The 19,141-nt window shown below is 38.7% G+C and overlaps 1 protein-coding gene across 1 annotated transcript; it reads left to right on the top strand.

The window, feature by feature from the left end:
* The first annotated feature begins 4,176 nt into the window (after positions 1 to 4,176).
* Positions 4,177 to 4,959, top strand: LOC116855755 (transmembrane protein 126A-like). Its single transcript, XM_032838743.1, has one exon. It carries the CDS (start codon positions 4,312 to 4,314, stop codon positions 4,903 to 4,905), a length of 594 nt encoding a protein of 197 aa, XP_032694634.1. The 5' UTR covers positions 4,177 to 4,311; the 3' UTR covers positions 4,906 to 4,959.
* Positions 4,960 to 19,141: the final 14,182 nt, after the last annotated feature.

The following is a 19,141-nucleotide window of genomic DNA, read 5'->3' as shown; positions in this document are numbered from 1 at the left end:
AGTGTAAAGAAGGGCCATCTGTACCCCAATGTTTATAGCAGCAATGGGCACGGTCGCCAAACTGTGGAAAGAACCAAGATGCCCTTCAACAGACGAATGGATAAGGAAGATGTGGTCCATATACACTATGGAGTATTATACCTCCATCAGAAAGGAGAATACCCAACTTTTGTAGCAACATGGACAGGACTGGAAGACATTATGCTGAGTGAAATAAGTCAAGCAGAGAGAGTCAATTATCATATGGTTTCACTTATTTGTGGAGCCTAACAAATAGCATGGAGGACAAGGGGAGTTAGAGAGGAGAAGGGAGTTGGGGGAAATTGGAAGGGGAGGTGAACCATGAGAGACTATGGACTCTGAAAAACAATCTGAGGGGTTTGAAGCAGCGGGGGGTGGGAGGTTGGGGGAACCAGGTGGTGGGTATTGGAGAGGGCAGCGATTGCATGGAGCACTGGGTGTGGGGCAAAAACAAGGAATACTGTTATGCTGAAAAAAAAATTAAAAAAATATTTATTGTCTTTTTACTCTGTGGTATATTTTCTTCAATTTGGTTAGCAGTCTCCCTTCCTAATTTTTATTTCTGCTACCATACACTGAATTTTGTTTCCTGCATGCTCCTCTTATTCTAGCACTCTGCAATTGCTTCATTAAAGCTTTGTCTTTTCTCATATCTTTGAAGATACTGATAACTTTTAAATTTTTTCTTCACTTTCTGAGGAATCTCTATGCCTTTCTCATTCGTTCAATTTGATTTGTCTTCCTTACAGGCTTTGATAGGCTTTCCTTACATATTTGATAATCTTTGGTTGCATTTCAGTGATTGAGAGAGCTAGTGTATAAAAATGTATTTGGAAGCTCTCAGCATTTGGGGGGTTTTCAACGTTGAGTATAAATATGGGCCAAAATACTGGAAGCTATCTGTTGGAATACCTTGTTAATAACTTTGTTTATTTTCCTAACCTTATTTTTTAACTACTTTCCTATATTTTATTCAGGTTTATTCTCTTGTGTTTTCCCCCCTCACTTCCTAGCTTGTTTGCTTGCCTTACTAGGTTTCACCATTTCCTCCTTTCTAAGTACTTAAACATATAATTTTTTTTCTAAGTATCACTTTGCCTGTGTTTTACAAAGTTTGATGAATGGCAATAGTTTCATTGCTATTCAGTTCTAAATATTCTGTAATTTCTGGGGCACCTGGGTGGCACAGTCAGTTAAGTGTCGTGATCTTGGTTTTGGCTCAGGTCATGATCACCAGGTTGTAAGATCAAGCCCCACATTGGGCTCCATGTTCAGTGTGGAATCTGATTGACTCTCCCTCTTCTTCTGCCCTTCCCCACCCCCCAAAATAAATAAATGCGTCTTTAAAAAATATTCTGTAATTTCCATTAGGGGTTCTTCTCTCTTTACCCATGAATAATTTAGAGACTTGTATATGTGCACACATACATGTGCACACCCTTGTTTTCCATTCATATGTTTAATTTTTAATTGCATTGTGTCAGAAACATCTGGTCTTTGTGATACAAATTATTTAATTTGTAATTTATAATTAATTTAATTATTGAAAGTAGTTGATGATTGCTTTATGGCTTAGTATGTGACCAGTTTTCATAAATATCCCCTGTATGTTTGTTAAAAAAAAAATTACCAAATTGTTGGTTGCAGATCCTGTATATGTCTTACACAACCCAAGTATCAATTTCTGAGAGAGATGTGTTAAAATTTCACAATGTCATTGTAGATGTTCTTTCTCCCAGTAGTCTTTTGTTTTTTGCTTTATGCATTTTAAACTATTTTATTGGGTATACTCAAATGTAAAATTATATCTTTTTGGAGAAGTGAATACTTTTACCATTATGAAATTATTCTATCTCTAGTAATGCCTTTGCTTTAAAGTCTATTTTGGGGATGCCTGGGTGGCTCAGTTGGTTAAGCAGCTGCCTTTGGCCCAGGTCATGATCCCAGCATCCTGGGATGGAGTCCCACATCGGGCTCCTTGCTCGGCAGGGAGCCTGCTTCTCCCTCTGCCTCTGCCTGCCACTCTGTCTGCCTGTGCTCGCTCTCTCTCCTTCTCTTTCTCTGACAAATAAATAAATAAAATCTTAAAAAAAAGTCCCATTTTTGCCTAATGTGGACACAGCTAAATGATTTTTCTTTGTTAATGTTTACATCTTATATAATTTTTCCATATTTTTATGTTCTTTTTAAAAAAATCCTTTTTGATAATCTATGCCTTTTAACCAGAGTTTATTTTTATTTATTATAATTACTCATATATTAGTTTTATTTCTTCCATTTTATGATTCCTTTTTATTTTTCTCTTTTTGTGTTCTTCTTTCCTCCTTTCTTGCCTTTATTTGAATTGATGTATCTTATTTTCCTCTTCTACTGCTTTTAAAGATTTTCTATTCTTTAGCTACCTTTGAAATTTTAAAAATATATACATAACACAATATAAAGTTAATTAATATTTTACCTTTCTCCCCCAAAATATAAGACCTTGTAATGGTTTAATTCTATTCACCTCTAACCAGTGTCTAGATGTCCACCCTTTTAGCTCTCTCTTTTTCATTAAATTATAAATTAGACACTTTATTACTGTTTTATAGAGTCAGCTTTTATATAAGTTTATATATTTACTTTTTATTTCAGTTTATGTGCCACCAAAGTGAGCACAACATATTTGTTTTTTATTTCAATCATATTCCTTCCTGTATGTTAGAACTACTTTTGCTATTTTCTTCTTGAGACATATACTTTAACATTTTCTTCAGCAAAGTTTTAACAGTGGTAAACTCATATTTCTAATAGTTAAAAATATCTTTATTTCATCTCTGTTCCTGAGATATAGCTCATATTAGTGTACAATTTTAAGGTAATGCAGTACAACTCAAACATAATACAATAAGCATAAGCCCAAATACTCATTTTTATAAAATGCAGGGTCACATTATTTTAAGGTTGACATAATTTGATTGAAATTCCTGGCTAGGAGTTCCCAAGTTCTGGCTGTAAGATGCAAATCAATGTTGATCTCAGAATTACTTGGGCACAATCTAGTGGCCAGGTGTATACTTCAGCTTAAGTATTGATGGGGTAATTCTGGATCCCATGGTGGGCTGAGATTTCCAAGAGAGTAACAGTGATTGTAAGTAAGAATCTCTTAGTTGGGGAAATTGGGAATCATCTTTTTTCCACTTGTTTTCCTCTTTAATCTTTGATCTATACATGGTAAGAATTGGAGCCAGAGAAGAGTCTATCTTCATTTGAATTATATATGTATTTACTTTATGAAGAAATGCATTACTGCATGGGGATTTTACTGTACTTACTTTTTGTCATCATCACTTAGGAAAAATTGCATTATATTGTCTTCTGACTTCACTGCTACTGTTGAGATATTAGTTATCAATTTAATTATTATGACCATGCAGGTAATCTCTCTCATCTCTGGTTGCTGTTGAGGTCTTCAGTTTATTTTTGGTGTTCTGCAGTTTTACTATGATTAATCTTGGAATCTTGGAGATCTTTAAAATGAGATTTCATGTCTTTCAGCAGTTCTGGAGAATTTTCACCCATTGACTTTTGAATATTCTGTCTTTTTTGCCTTCTAGTTTCTGTTTCCCTCTGAATGCTTGACTCATTAAATCTGTGTTTGGCCTTCTGACTCTGTACTCTGGAGTTTACTCATTTCTATTTAACAACCACCCACAACAAAATTTAAAACCTTACAATTACCCCAGAAGGTTTCTCTCTTTCCAGTCACTATTGTTGAACTTCTCAGTTATTTCATTGTTAATTTCAAGAAGTTATATTTAATTGTTTTTCAAATTGGCCTAGTCATGTTTGATAGTCTTAGCTCCTTATTTATTTAATAAACTCCTTTCTCTAATTCTTTAAACATACTAAAAATAGTTGTTTTATAATTCTCTATTTGATAATTCCAGATTCTAGAGTCTGTTTTATTGTTGTCACTGTTGTTCCTAGCTGATTTTCACAAACGGTGGCTTTTCTTACCCTGAGTTTTGTGACTTTTATTGTGAACTTATATTTATTGGAACATTGTGGGAGGTTTATGAAGCCTGAATTGAAGGAACTTCACCAAACACACTCCCTACCCCCTGAACATTTTGTGTTTGCTTTTGTTGTTTTATAATTTTCTCTCGAGCCAAAGATGGCTGCGTTCAGGGTAGGAGAACAAAAGTTGGAGTGAGCTCCCAGCGTGGCCTGCAGAGGAATGGTGCAGGCACCGAGTGCTGTGAGGAGAGCATAAGATATATACTATTGAAAAATATTTTAAGGCTCAAGATGGAAAATCATGAACCACATGATACTGTCAAGGAAGACTTAATATTCAATACCATAACCAGAAAAATTAACCAACTCCCAGAAGCAGAGAGGAATCTGCTCGAACATGGATCAGCATATGTTGGACTTAACGCTGGTCTCTGTGGTCTAATAGCAACTAGTCTTTTTCGACACATCTTAAATGTGACCCAGACTCGTATAGCTGCTGGCTTACCAATGGCAGTGATCCCATTTTTGACTGCAGACTTATCTTACAGAGGTTTTGTAAATTTACCTTTGATTACAGGTGATTTGAATTGTGAAACCTGTACCATAACACGGGGTGGACTGGTTGGTCTTGTTCTGGGTGGTCTGTACCCTATTATCTTGGCTATACCTGTGAATGGTGGCTTAGCGGCCAGGTATGAGTCAGCCCCGCTACCAGAGAAAGGAAACATCTTAACTTACTGGACTAGAGTTTCTAAGCCTATCTTTAGAAAGATGTTATTTCCCATTTTGCTCCAGACTATGTTTGCAGGATACCTTGGATCTAAACAATATAAACTATTTATAAAGGCCCTTCAGTTACCTGAACCTGGCCTAGAAATTCAGTGACTGTTAAAACAAATGTGTACACAAAAATAAAATTATAATGTATGAAAAAAAAAATATATATATATAATTTTCTCTCAAACTCTTTTCTCCTTTGAATGTATGTTTTAATTTTTTTACTGTTATTTAGCAAGAGAGATATCAGTTGTATATAAGTTTTTGAAGATAAGAATTATTTTTAGAATGACATTTCTCTCTTTGGGTGATTTCTCTTCAAATGTATACTGTAATTTTCATGTGTTTTTGTTATGTTCCTTTACTCAATTCTTTATTTTGGTCTGGGGGTCATAGATGCCCACAGTTTTCAGCTTTTAAGATGTTGGTTCAGCTTTGAGTAAGGTCTCAGAAATTACAGGCTTTCTGTCTTGTGATCTGGTGCCTGTGATCATGGTGTCTTCCTGACCCATTTCACCCCAGTGACGTACCCTGGCCAGAGGTTAGGGTTAGAAACAATAAAGTGGGATGACAGCATTGTTTTTCCTTAAATGTCCCTCCCCTTGAGTACCATCCTATTCATTTGCTTCTCCCAAACACTTCTTTTTCTTATTTTATTTATGTTTTTAAGTTTTTATTTTAATTCCAATTAGTTAACATACAGTGTTTATTTCAGGTGTACAGTGTAGTGGTTCAACAATTTTGTACGATACTCAGTGCTCATTGTGATAAATGTACTCTTAATCCCCTTCACTTATTTCACTCATTCCCCAACCCACCTCCCCTCTGGCAACCATTAGTTGGTTCTCTATAATTAACAGTCTGTTTCTTAATTTGTTTCTCTCTCTTCCTTTTGTTCCTTTGTTTTGTTTCTTAAATTCCACATATAAGGGAAACCACACACTATTTTTCTTCTCTGACCTATTTCACTTTGTATAATATTCTCTAGCTCCATCCATGTCATTGCAAATGGCAAGATTTTGTTCTTTTATATTACTGGAAAATATTTCATTATATATATATATATATATATGTATATGTATATACATATATATACATATATATATGTATATATATATATATATATATATATACCACAGCTTCTTTATCTGTTTCATCAATGGATGGCCACTTGGGCTGCTTCCATATCTTAGCTATTGTAAATAATACTGTTATAAACATAGGGGTGCGTATAGTCCTTTGAGTTAATGTTTTCATATTTGGGTAAGTACCCAGTAGTGCAATTACTGGATCATAGGGTAGTTCTATTTTTAACTTTTTTTTTAAAGGTAATATGCACTTTTTAAAAATGCTTTTCTTTTTAAATTTAAACTTAATGTAATTAACATATAGTATATTATTAGTTTCAGAGGTAGAATTTAGTGATTCATCAGTTGCATATAACACCCAGTTCTCATAATATCATGTGCCCTCCTTAATGCCCATCACCCCACCCACTTCCCCTCCAGCAACCCTCAGTTTGTTTCTTATAGTTACGAGTCTCTTATGGCTTGTCTCCCTCTCTGTTTTCGTGTTCTTTTTCCTTCCCTTTCCCTATGTTCATCTGCTTCGTTTCTTAAATTCCACATATGTGTAAAATCATATGGTATTTGTCTTTCTCAGACTGACTTATTTAGCATAATACCCTCTAGTTTTATCCACGTCATTGCAAATGGCAAGATTTCATTCTTTTTGATGGCTGAGTAATATTCTGTGTGTGTGTGTGTGTACACATATATGTATATATACACTACATCTTCTTTATCCATTCATCAGTTGATGGACATTTGGACTCTTCCCATGTTTTGGCTATTGTGGATATTGCTGCTATGAACACTGAAGTGCACGTGCCCCATCGAATCACTGTTTGTATCCTTTAGCTAAATACCCAGTAGTGCAATAGCTAGGTCATAGGATAGCTCCACTTTTAATCTTTTGAGAAAACTCCATACTGTCTTACAGAGAGGCTACATCTATTCTTAACATTTTGAGGAACCTCTATATTGTTTTCCACAGTGGCTGTACCAGTTTGCATTCCACAAAGAGTGCAATGAGGGTTCCTTCCTTTTTCTCTACATCCTTGCCAACACCTGTTGTTTCTTGTAGTGTTGATCTTAGCCATTTTGATGGGTGTGAGATGGTATCTCACTGTAGTTTTGATTTGTATTTCCCTGATGGTAGGTGATGATGAACATCTTTACATGTGTCTGTTGGCCATCTAGATGCCTTCTTCGGAGATATGCCTATTCATGTCTTCTGCCCATTTTTTAATTGGATTATTTCGTTTTGGGGTGTTGAGTTGTATAAATTCTTTATAGATTTTTGGATTCGAACCCTTTATCAAAGATATCCTTTGCCCAATACCTTCTCCCCTTCCTTGGGTTGTCATTTTAGTTTTGTTGATTATTTCCTCTGCTGTGAACTTTTTATTTTGATACAGTCCCAGTAGTTTATTTTTGTGTTTGTTTTTCTTGCCTCAGGTTTCCCAGAGATTTTTGGTCACTAGTTTATTAATCAGTCTTTCCTGGGTAATTACTTTTAAGGAACTTATTGAGGAATTGAGGAGCTATGCCAGCTTCTAGAATCTTCCTAAATCTTGGTCTGGAATTCTCAGTATTTAGCACATATGCCTCATTGTTTATACTTGTTTTCTTATTCCACAGTTAAAAAAAGAATCTTTTGTTGTTGTTTTCCTGAGTTTAAAAGGAGATTTATGGTGTAAAATACGCCCTTACTCTGCCAACTTTACATGAAAATCCCCTTATAATGTTTATTAGCTTAACAATTTATCAACATTAAGTAACCAGTTTGAGAACAGAAGTTGTGGGAAGGGCAAAGGATTAAAATGTGTTAGATTATTGTAATATCTGTTTTACCTCTTCTCTAGAGTCACTTATCCCCTCTTCACTAACACAAAATAGTAACGCTTGGACCACTATACTTACAGCCTGGCTAAGTCAGATCATCCTGGTTTGCTCTGGTATCTGTTTCTATGGCGGAGATGACAAACTAACCCAGAAGTCATGCTTGTCCTTCCATACTGGTGAGTTGTCATTGTAAAGTTACTGCATTTCCAGAAATTATATTTGTTCATTCCTCTGCACCTAGGAAGGTCATGCAGCTAGTTCTCACCAATGGAATGGAAACAAAAATAATGATGTCACTTTAAGGCCAAGGGTATTAAAAAGAGGTGTGGCTTTCCTGCCTTCTCTTTTTCCATCTGCCAGAGTAGAAGAGATGGTTTCCAGGCTCTAGAGGAATAGTCGATGGAACTTGGGTCTTTCAAACACCAAGTGGAGAAAAACAGCTTATCTAGCAGCAACTCCTATACTGGAATCGCTATTTAAGTGAGAAATGTAGTTTTATTTTGTAAGGGTACTGAATTTTTGGAATTGGTTTGTTATAGCTGTGTGCATTACCCTAACTTACATAATCTAGGTATTCATTCTGAGAGACCTATCCCCTCACCCCTTTTTTTTGTGGTCAGAAATACTAGGAAATCGCACTAGATATTCCATGCCATGTGATTCTAAGCATATCAAGACCTTCCATCATCTTTAATGCTTATCCAATTTTGAATCCTTAATGAAGTTGCCTTTTGACACATGGTTTTATTTAATGACATGAATCTCTTTAAGGTTTTATTTTATTTGCTTAGCATATTGCCTGGGAGATGTTTTCCTAATATTGTGATTAAGAAAGTACATTCTTAGTCCACAACATTTTTATGGAAGGGCAAAAATGCATCTTATCTCCTTGAGATATTTTATCAAATGTTTTTTTAAAATCCCAGAAATTTTACATATTTGATGTCTGCTATATTTTTCTGTACTAAGAGTTGTTTTTATTTAATTTCTTCCTGAGACTTGATACAGGGTCTAGTGCTATGATTTTAAACTGTAATATTCCCTTCCAAGGGTTTTGATGAAATGTAATGTCCTTCTCACTTTCTTCCCCATTCTGAAGCGAGAGCATGGTGGATCCCTGGCAGAGATTTCCCTATCCATACAACGATCATTTATCATGATATTTTTAGGAAAGGATAGTCTGGTTATCAGTCAATTGTAGACGCTTGCTATAATTGGATATAAAGATAGGGTTTCATTAAGTTGATCAGATTCCGGGGTCACAAGTTAGTGCAAGTAGGAAGGAAGAGGAGTTGGAAATCTTACAAACTGTTTTGAGGTGGGAGGGTTGCCGGACTCTGTTTCTCTGATATTCAGAATTCTTCATACAGTCACTGCTCACAGCAGGCTGAGGGTCCTGGAAGATGAACAGGAGAATAGATCAGGTGACAGCAGCCAGGAATTTTCTTATATGCCTTTATGCAGTGACTGAGTAGGCATGAGTTACTGTTCTTGGCGCTGAGACTTAGCAGGTGCAATAAGACAATAGGGGAAAGTTTGTCCTGAGAATGACAGAGGGCACTGACAGAGCTTGGCACAAGCAGACTTACAAGACTAGTGGTTCTGCTGTGTGCCTTGGCAGTTTGTCTAGTCTCAATGAGTCTCCCTGGAGCAGCTAACATGACCCACGTGCTCCCTAGAGCTGGTACAAAGGAAGTTCGTGCTCTATTCTGCCTCCTTCAGGATTATGTAGGGGCCACCCATTCTTCCCTTTTAAAGTTTCAAGTGTTTGATTCATGAATTTCTCATCTTAAAGCATTTCCTACTGAGTCGACAAAGCCTAGGGGTTAATTAAAGCTGCAGAAAGAGGCAGGCTGTTTGGTTCTTCCTTACAGCCTGGCTGGGAAGCTACAGTCTGGCCGTTTTGAGCATGAACTTGGAGGGCCTCCCAACTGAAATGGAATCAAAGGCTTCTGTGGCTTCAGGTTTGTTTACTTTTGGCATTCTCTAATGTTTTTTGGCCCTCTGATTCAGAGGCAAGGGGCTCTGAATGGCCCTGACCTAGTGTCTAGTAGGCAATGGAAAGAATTAATGCCACTGAGACCAGCAACATCCTGGTTGTTTACCCTGAAACACACTGAGGGTGAGGGCTGGGCCAGCTGTCTGAGACATCCCCTGAAAACTCCCAGTGCAGCTGGATTTTCCCCTCCCTTGTGCCAAGCAGACCTATCATTATTAGATCACACTGCTCTGGGCCATGTGACAAGCATACTATGGGGCAAATAATACAGTAAAGAAGAATGGAAAAGGAACTGCATTTTGTTTTCTTTCATTCTCTTTGCAGAAAGCCTGCAAGTGTTATGCTAAAATCTGCCTATTGATTTGGGTATAAATAGACCCCTTTTTCTAATCCAGATGCAGCCATGTGCCCCTCTGTTCAGGGTTGGTGATTCTCTGTTGTGTCTTGGGAGTAATAAGAAGATTCCACTGGAAAGAATGCAGGCAAATCAGCCCAGCTGAGATTACATAAAAGGAGAAGGAAAATTGGAGAAAGTATGTAATAAACCTGAGTATCTAGTTGAGTGTGATTTTTAACAAAAGCCTCTTGCATTTAGCTCAATGACTTAAGATCTTTAGATAGTAACTAAATACATTTTATTCAAACTTTTCCAGTGCTGGGTAGGAGCCATTTCAGTAGGCAAGGTAATTCTACTGGAAAGGCATAAGCTGTTAAAATCAGAGGCCTTGGGGTAGATTTCAGCTCCTTGGTGATTTGTGTTTAGAACTTCAGAGCTGTGGGCCCTGTTAATGAGCAGCTAGGCATCTTATGCAGAATTTCTACTTTCCAGATCCAGGAGAGAGGCCTCTTGTCTTGAAAGATCTGTTGAATCTTTGATTCACCCTTATATATATATTTTATTTATTTATTTTTAATTTAATTTCTTTTCAGTGTAACAGAGTTCATTGTTTATGTACCACACCCAGTGCTCCATGCAGTACATGCCCTCCATAATAACCACCACCAGGCTCCCCCTACCTCCCACCCCCGTCCCTTCAAAACCCTCAGATTATTTTTCAGAGTCCATAGTCTCTCATGGTTCGTCTCCCCCTCCAATTTGCCTCAACTTCCTTCTCCTCTACATCTCCCCATGTCCTCCATGTTATTTGTTATGCTCCACAAATAAGTGAAACCATATGATAATTGACTCTCTCTGCTTGACTTATTTCACTCAGCATAATCTCTTCCAGTCCCGTCCATGTTGATACAAAAGTTGGGTATTCATCCTTTCTGATGGAGGCATAATACTCCGTAGTGTATATGGACCACATCTTCCTTATCCATTCATCCATTGAAGGACATCTTGGTTCTTTCCACAGTTTGGCGACCGTGGCCATTGCTGCTATAAACATTGGGGTACAGATGGCCCTTCTTTTCACTCCATCTGTATCTTTGGGGTAAATACCCAGTAGTGCAATTGCAGGGCCATAGGGAAGCTCTATTTTTAATTTCTCGAGGAATCTCCACACTGTTCTCCAAAGTGGCTGTACCAACTTGCATTCCCACCAACAGTGTAAGAGGGTTCCCCTTTCTCCACATCCTCTCCAACACATGTTGTTTTCCTGTCTTGCTAATTTTGGCCATTCTAACTGGTGTAAGATGATATCTCAGTGTGGTTTTAATTTGAATCTCCGTGGTGGTTAGTGATGATGAACATTTTTTCATGTGTCTGATAGCCATTTGTATGTCTTCATTAGAGAAGTGCCTGTTCGTGTCTTCTGCCCATTTTTTGATATGATTATCTGTTTTGTGTGTGTTGAGTTTGAGAAGTTCTTTATAGATCCTGGATATCAGGCTTTTGTCTGTACTGTCATTTGCAAATATCTTCTCCCATTCCGTGGGTTGCCTCTTTGTTTTGTTGACTGTTTCCTTTGCTGTGCAGAAGCTTTTGATCTTGATGAAGTCCCCAAAATTCATTTTTGCTTTTGTTTCCTTTGCCTTTGGAAACATATCTTGAAAGAAGTTGCTGTGGCTGATATCGAAGAGGTTACTGCCTGTGTTTTTCTCTAGGACTCTGATGGATTTCTGTCTCATGTTGAGGTCTTTTATCCATTTTGAGTTTATCTTTGTGTGCGGAGTAAGAGAATGGTCGAGTTTTATTCTTCTACATATAGCCGTCCAATTTTCCCAGCACCATTTATTGAAGAGACTGTCTTTTTTCCACTGGATATTTTTTTCCTGCTTTGTCGAAGATTATTTGACCATAGAGTTGAGGGTCCATATCTGGGCTCTCTCCTCTGTTCCACTGGTCTATGTGTCTGTTTTTATGCCAGTACCGTGCTGTCGTCATGATCACAGTTTTGTATTAAGGCTTGAAATCGGGCAACATGATGCCACCAGTTTTGTTTTTCTTTTTCAACATTTCCTTAGCTTTTTGGGGACTCTTCTGATTCCATACAAATTTTAGGATTATTTGTTCCAGCTCTTTGAAAAATATCGGTAGAATTTTGATCAGAATGGCATTTTTTTAATTATTTTTTAAAGATTTTATTTAGTTATTTGACAGACAGAGATCACAAGTAGGCAGAGAGGCAGGCAGAGAGAGAGGTGGAGGCAGGCTTCCTGCGGAGCCGAGAGCCCGATGTGGGGCTCAATCCCAGGACCCCGGGATCATGACCTGAGCCGAAGGCAGAGGCTTAACCCACTGAGCCATCCAGGCGCCCCAGAATGGCATTAAAAGTATAGATTGCTCTAGGCAGTGTAGACATTTTAACAATGCTTATTCTTCTGATCCAAGAGTATGGAATGCTCTTCCACCTTTTTGTGTCTTCTTCGATTTCTTTCATGAGTGTTCTGTAGTTCCTTGAGTACAGATCCTTTACCTCTTTGGTTAGGTTTATTCCCAGGTATCTTATGGTTCTTGGTGCTATAGTAAATGGAATCGATTCTCTAATTTCCCTTTCTGTGTTTTCATTGTTAGTGTATAAGAAAGCAACTGATTTCTGTACATTGACTTTGTATCCTGCCACATTACTGAATTGCTGTATGAGTTCTGGTAGTTTGGGGGTGGAGTCTTTTGGGTTTTCCATATAAAGTTTCATGTCACCTGCAAAGAGAGAGAGTTTGACTTCTTCATTGCCAATTTGGATACCTTTTATTTCTCTTTGTTGTCTGATTGCTGTTGCTAGGACTTCTAATACTATGTTGAAAAGAGTGGTGAGAGTGGGCATCCTTGTTGTGTTCCTGATCTCAATGGGAAGGCTTTGAGCTTTTTCCCACTGAGGATGATATTTGCGGTGGTTTTTCATAGATAGATTTTATGAAGTTCAGGTATGGTCCCTCTATCCCTATCCCTATACTTTGAAGTGTTTTAATCAGGAACAGATGCTGGATTTTGTTAAATGCTTTTTCTGCATCAATTGAGAGGACCATGTGGTTCTTCTCTCTTCTCTTATTGATTTGTTCTATCACATTGATTGATTTGCGAATGTTGAACCACCCTTGCAACCCAGGGATGAATCCCACCTGGTCATGGTGGATAATCTTTTTAATGTGCTGTTGGATCCTATTTGCTAGGATCTTGTTGAGAATCTTAGCATCCATATTCATCAGTGATATAGGTCTGAAATTCTCCTATTTGGTGGGATCTGTGCCTGGTTTGGGGATCAGGGTAATGCTGGCTTCATAAAAAGAGTCTGGAAGTTTTCCTTCTGCTTCAATTTTTTGGAACAGCTTCAGGAAAATAGGTGTTATTTCTTCCTTATATTTTTACTGTTCTATAGCTCCACTATTCTTGGACTCACGATGCCTGCCTTTTATTTTTTCTTATTTGTCTTAGCCTCTGCTTTACTTCCCCAATGCTACCCATAGCTCTTTCTCTCCTGCCCTTAGATATTTTGACCTTGTAGAGGAACATTTTCCAACAGATCTATGAGACTGAAAAATAAAAGGTTGGGGCGCCTGGGTGGCTCAGTGGGTTAAGTCTCTGCCTTCAGCTCAGGTCATGATCTCAGGGTCCTGGGATCAAGCCCCACATCAGGCTCTCTGCTCAGCAGGGAACCTGCTTCCTACCCCTCCCCTGCCTGCCTCTCTGCCTACTTGGGATCTCTGTCTGTCAAATAAATAAATAAAATCTTTTTTTTAAAAAAAGGCTTTATGGTTGATTTAGAATGAGAAATGATTCATACTTCACAACTCTTTTGGAAATTTGTAACTTACTTTTTAAAAGCCGTTGAAGAAAGTTATTTTCGTTTGTTTAGATGAATATATATTTACTTATTTAATATCAAAGTGTCTACTAGCTTCCTAAGAATTACTAGTTTTTAGAATTTGCTTTGAACATTGACACTATAATGCCCACAAGCTGAACAATCTGTCTAGGCCAGTAGACATTCTAGTTACTGAGGAATGGCCATAGGTCATCAAATCCTCTGAAAAGACTTGCTTTTGATGGCAAAGAACGAACATTGACTAATGATGTAAATAGAAATGTGAGGAATCAAATGTTCAGTAAAGCACAGGACTAAAACAAGCTGGATTGGCTGCTGTCCACTAAGGAGGTGCTGAAACAGGGATACTCTTGATCCTCATAAAAACGAATCCCTGACAGAGCCCTTAAAAAGGAATGACTCAGAGAGTAAATTCTCCATGATGCATGGAACATGTAGATACAAAACCTGTGTTGCATAACTGTATAAGAGACAACATGGGGAATTAAAGGCACATATTAGGTAGAGAATTAATAAAGAAGGGGGATTTGATCTCAATGCTCCCACTAATTAGATATGTGAGCTGGGCAAGCCATTCAATTTCCCCAAGCCTTATTTGTCAAATAAAATGACGAGACAGGACTCAAGTTCATTCCCAGTTCTAAAAGTCAAAATATATAATGACTCTCCAAGTTGGAGCACAGTGGAAATTAAACTGATGCATATTTGCCCCAGGTCCCTGGGCTTCTCTAGCCCCCTTTTATTCTTTAAAAAATATATGCATCTCAACCATATGTGTTTCACTAATTGGTAAGAGTGTTCCATTTTGAGTCTGTAACAAATCACAAGTTTGGGAAATGAGAGAGTGCCTGAGATAGGAATGTTACAAGTATCTTGCAGACTTCAGTTACCTCTATTGAGAAGAAAGTACTTCTGCAATCTAAATTGAGGTATTTTTAAAAATAATGTATAGCAGACATTTAATTAATAAATACCTATTATATACTAGGCTCTGTTCCAGAACTTGAGGCACTGTGTGTGTGTGTGTGTGTGTGTGTGTGTATGGGAGACCCCCCCCAAAAAAGACAATATGTCCTCCTTTCATGGAGCTTATTTCTTAGTGGTGGGAAACAGATAATAAACAATATGCTCAGTAAGTAAGTATATAGCAAAAAGTAAATTACATACTATGTTAAAAGTTGCTAAATTCTGTGGACAAAGGTAAGGGTGAATGGAAGTTTGTAATTACAAATAGGGTGGTTAGGGTAATTCTCGCTGAGAAAGGGAACTTTGAACTAAGACCTGAAGGAGGTGAAGGAGTAAAAAATGCCTATCTGAGGAAGAAGGAGGCCTACAGCAGAAACAGCGAAGAGGCAAGAATATGGCTTACAGGTTCTAGGAATAGCAAAGCAGCCTGTGAAGCTGGAGAGGTGTGAATAGGCAGGTATGTTGAAACGGAGGAATCTGAGATGCTTGGTCTGGCTGGAAAAAATACCACTGGGCCTATTAGAGTAACTTCCATCCTCATCAGCAGCATAGCCTGGCCTCAGACTTCTTTTCCTTGTAGGAAGCCTTGTAGGAGTCTCAGGAATGGGATTCCATGTTAATCTTGAGGTACCAAGTTAGCAGAATATCCATCCTCCCATCAGCAATAAAGCATCCAGCCTTTGCATCTGTAACAGTCTCCCCTGTAATTTATGCATTCTTTGGTTTAAATGCTGACTCTATCATTATCTGCATTTATTACCATTGCTACGGCGTATGTTTGATGGGGGGCAGGGAGGCAGGAAACCTCTGGGCAGATTCCAAGTTGGGAATATGCATCTCTCTTCACTCTTACTTCTCCACTAGTCCTCTGCCTTTCCCAAGGCCTGAGCCATGGACGTAATACATAATGCTATGAAATAGGTAAGTGTTCTCAGTGGCCCTCTTGAACTTTTCTGTGTCTGCCTCCTTTCTTGTCCCTACCATGCCTCTCCCAACGTTCCTGACTTCTAAGAACCCAGTGTGGTATAGGATATCTGCCCCCCTATCTCTTTACCCCCTATGAACCATCAATACTTACTTTCAGCCAGGAGCTGATCACATTAATATAAACCTGGTGATTACCTCTTTTGGGGCAGGTTCTGTTTTTAGACAGGAAATTAAAAAATTACTCTTGTGTGTTGCCATTTCATGTGTCATCAAGTTAGAATGGAGAGGATATAGGAGTGATGGGGAGGTGCTTCTCAGCATCCTGAAACCCTGAAAATTATTACCAAATGGTAGGCAGCCACCTACTCAGAGAATCAGTGAGGAACCCTGATGCTCCCTTACCTCCAGCTCAGTGCTACCTGCTTTCCGTAAATCACCTTTCTTCAGGATTTCACTGCCCTTTTTTTTTTTTTTTTTTGGTTAGGAAACCTTCTGTAGATAGTAAGTTATATAAAGTGTTTGTGTGAGCCTCTGAATTACTCTTCCTCTTGGGAGACAGGAAGTGGCTCAAGACATAAGGTTGGAGTGGAAGGAATTGTGGCCCAATGGCCAGCAACTTGGTTTATTTCACAAGATTATGTTTTCTTTGTTGCTTGCAGTGTGAAATAGTGTGCACAGGTGCCCCCATTTGATTCAATTTCAACCCTCATAATGATTGATGATCCCACCTGATCACAGCCAGATCACTTTGCTGTTCGCCGTTGTCTGCTGGGCTGCAGTCTATGAGTGGGGAGCCAGAACCAGACCTTTTAAGGACTCAGAATGAACAAGCTTGTCTGTCTCTCCCCTCTCCAAATGTTCACCCATTTAGATTTTTTATTCAATCAACCAAAGTCTAGTCTACATTTCTTTGAGAAGTGGCACTGCCAGAGCAGAGAGAGTATTAAACTGAATGGAGGAGTTACAAATATTAGAAACGTGAACACCCTGGAGAAACTAAAATGCAGAAGAGGGCATTTTGTGACCCAGATATGACCTTGTGTCCTCGTGTTTTAACCATTGCCATCATCACTTCAGCATCGTCATGAGTTAACACAACATCAGTTGTTGCATATTTATTATGTTGTCATTTTTACAAGTATTTTATGAGAATAGATTCTTTAAATTATCTCAACCACCTTAAGAAGTCACTCTTATTATCCCCACATCTCCAACAAAGAAACTGAGGTTTTAGAGGGTTTTAGTTTCATGCCTCATGTCTAAGCCAACCACGTAGGCAAAAATCTCTATAGCCAAATAAATGGTTAAAATGTGTATGTATAAATATAGATAGATCTGTAGGTAGTAATACATTTTAGCAAGATTCTAAAGAGCTTCTTTACATGGGAACCTTTCCTGGTGTCTTAAGATAGGATTCTGTCACACGTTGACTGCTCAGGAACATATCTTCTGCTCCAGTAAGCCACCTCTGCGTCACCCTTAATCTGATGCTTCCTCTCTCTTTGTTGGATACTTTTCTCTGTTTTGTTTGTTTGTTTGTTTGTTGTTTTTTCTATCCCAGTAGTGACATTTGGCTCCTCCTGGGAAGGTGTCTATGAACAAAGGATGCAAAGACTTCTTTGTTAATGAGCCTAAATACCACTCCTCTGAGAAGCCTCCGTATCACCAAGGCAGAGAGCTCCCTCCTCTGTGCTTGCAAAGCACATTGTTTCTAGTTCAGTTAATAAGACTGCTCATGTTATTAATACAGTGTTCTATGCAGTGCTGCACAGCCCTTCCTTGAAAGCGCCAGGCTTTGTTCTAAGACTTTAGTGTTTACTGACCCATCTAATTCTCCCAATAACCCTGCAAGGTTGGTGTTACTGCTAATACACATAAGGAATGGAGGTACAGAGATCAGTAACTTGCTCAAGGTCATCTAGCTAGTAAGTGGCAGGGTCAGGATTCTGGAGTTTGGCAGTTTGGCGCCAGCACCTGAGCCTAATCACATTCCCTTTCCACAGTGGGCTTTAGCCTGTTCACAAGGCTGTGGTCCTAATGGGGCTGCAGCCTCCTCAAAGGCAGGGAGTGTACCTTGGGCGTCTCTCTGTCCTCCGCTCTGGGCACATGGCCTGGCACCTAGCAGCACCTGGGAGTTATTTGTTGGGTGATTGGGTGAAAGAAGGGTGGTTCCTAGAGAAGGACCGAGAGGCAGCCGGAGCAAACCACCCGGGTTTGTCTCTGCTTTAAGGCACTAAATTGCTACCTGGACCCTTAGTTTCAGGTCAGAGAAAGCACGAGGCAGAGGAGGTATTGCAGAACACGCACTGTTTGACTCGGACCTTCCCTGACACTGTCCCTTCTTGCCTCTCTTCTGTTTGCATCTAAAAACCTACCTTGGTTTTCCCCCACTTGGGCTGCACACCTCATTGTCCTTCGTCCTGTCAGTTACATCTCCATGTAGCACCTGTTGCATTTCGTCACAACCACCTACATAGGTCTGTCACCCCTTCTTTGCCACCCTGACAATAAACTCCTTGAGGGAATGACCTTGTCTTTATCACCTGCCCAGTGACTGATGCAAAGCCTGGCCCACGACAGGCCTTCAAATGGTACTTTCTAAATGAAAAGATGCTTAGTCATCGCTAGACCTGGTACAGGTGGGCCATAAAGTACAAGAAGGAAGAAATTGTTATACCTTTGGGGGGGGAAAAAAAACCAAAAAACCACCATATCTCCAGCCCAAAGAATGGCGAATCATTCATTCATTCATTCATTTATCATCTTTCCTCTCTTTCCTTCTAGCTCTTGTCTTTTGATAAGCAATGCAGACATATTCTCTTAGGATTGGTTAAGAGAAGCTAGAAAGGTGGTTGGATTGGGTCGGGGCGTGGGTAGTTAGAGGAAACATAAAACAATAAAAATGATTTAATTTATATCTGATCACAGCAACCAGCTGGCTATGCCATCAATTATTACACCCTAGACGTTATTAAAGAGCACCTCTGTCATAGGTACCTTATTAGCTCGGGATTTATGGAGCACAGAGCCACAGCAGGAAATACTGATTTTCTCTTACAGCGTCACCGTGGATGTCAGGGTTGTCTGTCTCTCAGCCCTATCTCTTCTCACATATCCTCACACTTAGGCCCTATAGACTCAGGCTCAAGTCCCAGAATATTTTACTCCTAATATGGAAATCTCACTCACTTGTGCTTCAGTTCATTTTGTGTATTTCATATTTGTGGGTATTATATTCCTGCAAAAATATTCCTGGGCTCATTCAAATATTAGAGTTTTCTGTATCATAAGTCACCTTCTTTGAAAGGACCTCTGGTTTCAATCTACTTTTTAAGAGG

Source organism: Lontra canadensis, unplaced genomic scaffold (assembly GCF_010015895.1).
Source record: "Lontra canadensis isolate GAN:19392208 unplaced genomic scaffold, GSC_riverotter_1.0 scaffold106, whole genome shotgun sequence".
Lineage (NCBI taxonomy): Eukaryota > Metazoa > Chordata > Mammalia > Carnivora > Mustelidae > Lontra > Lontra canadensis.
This window is presented reverse-complemented; position numbering and strand designations above follow the sequence as displayed.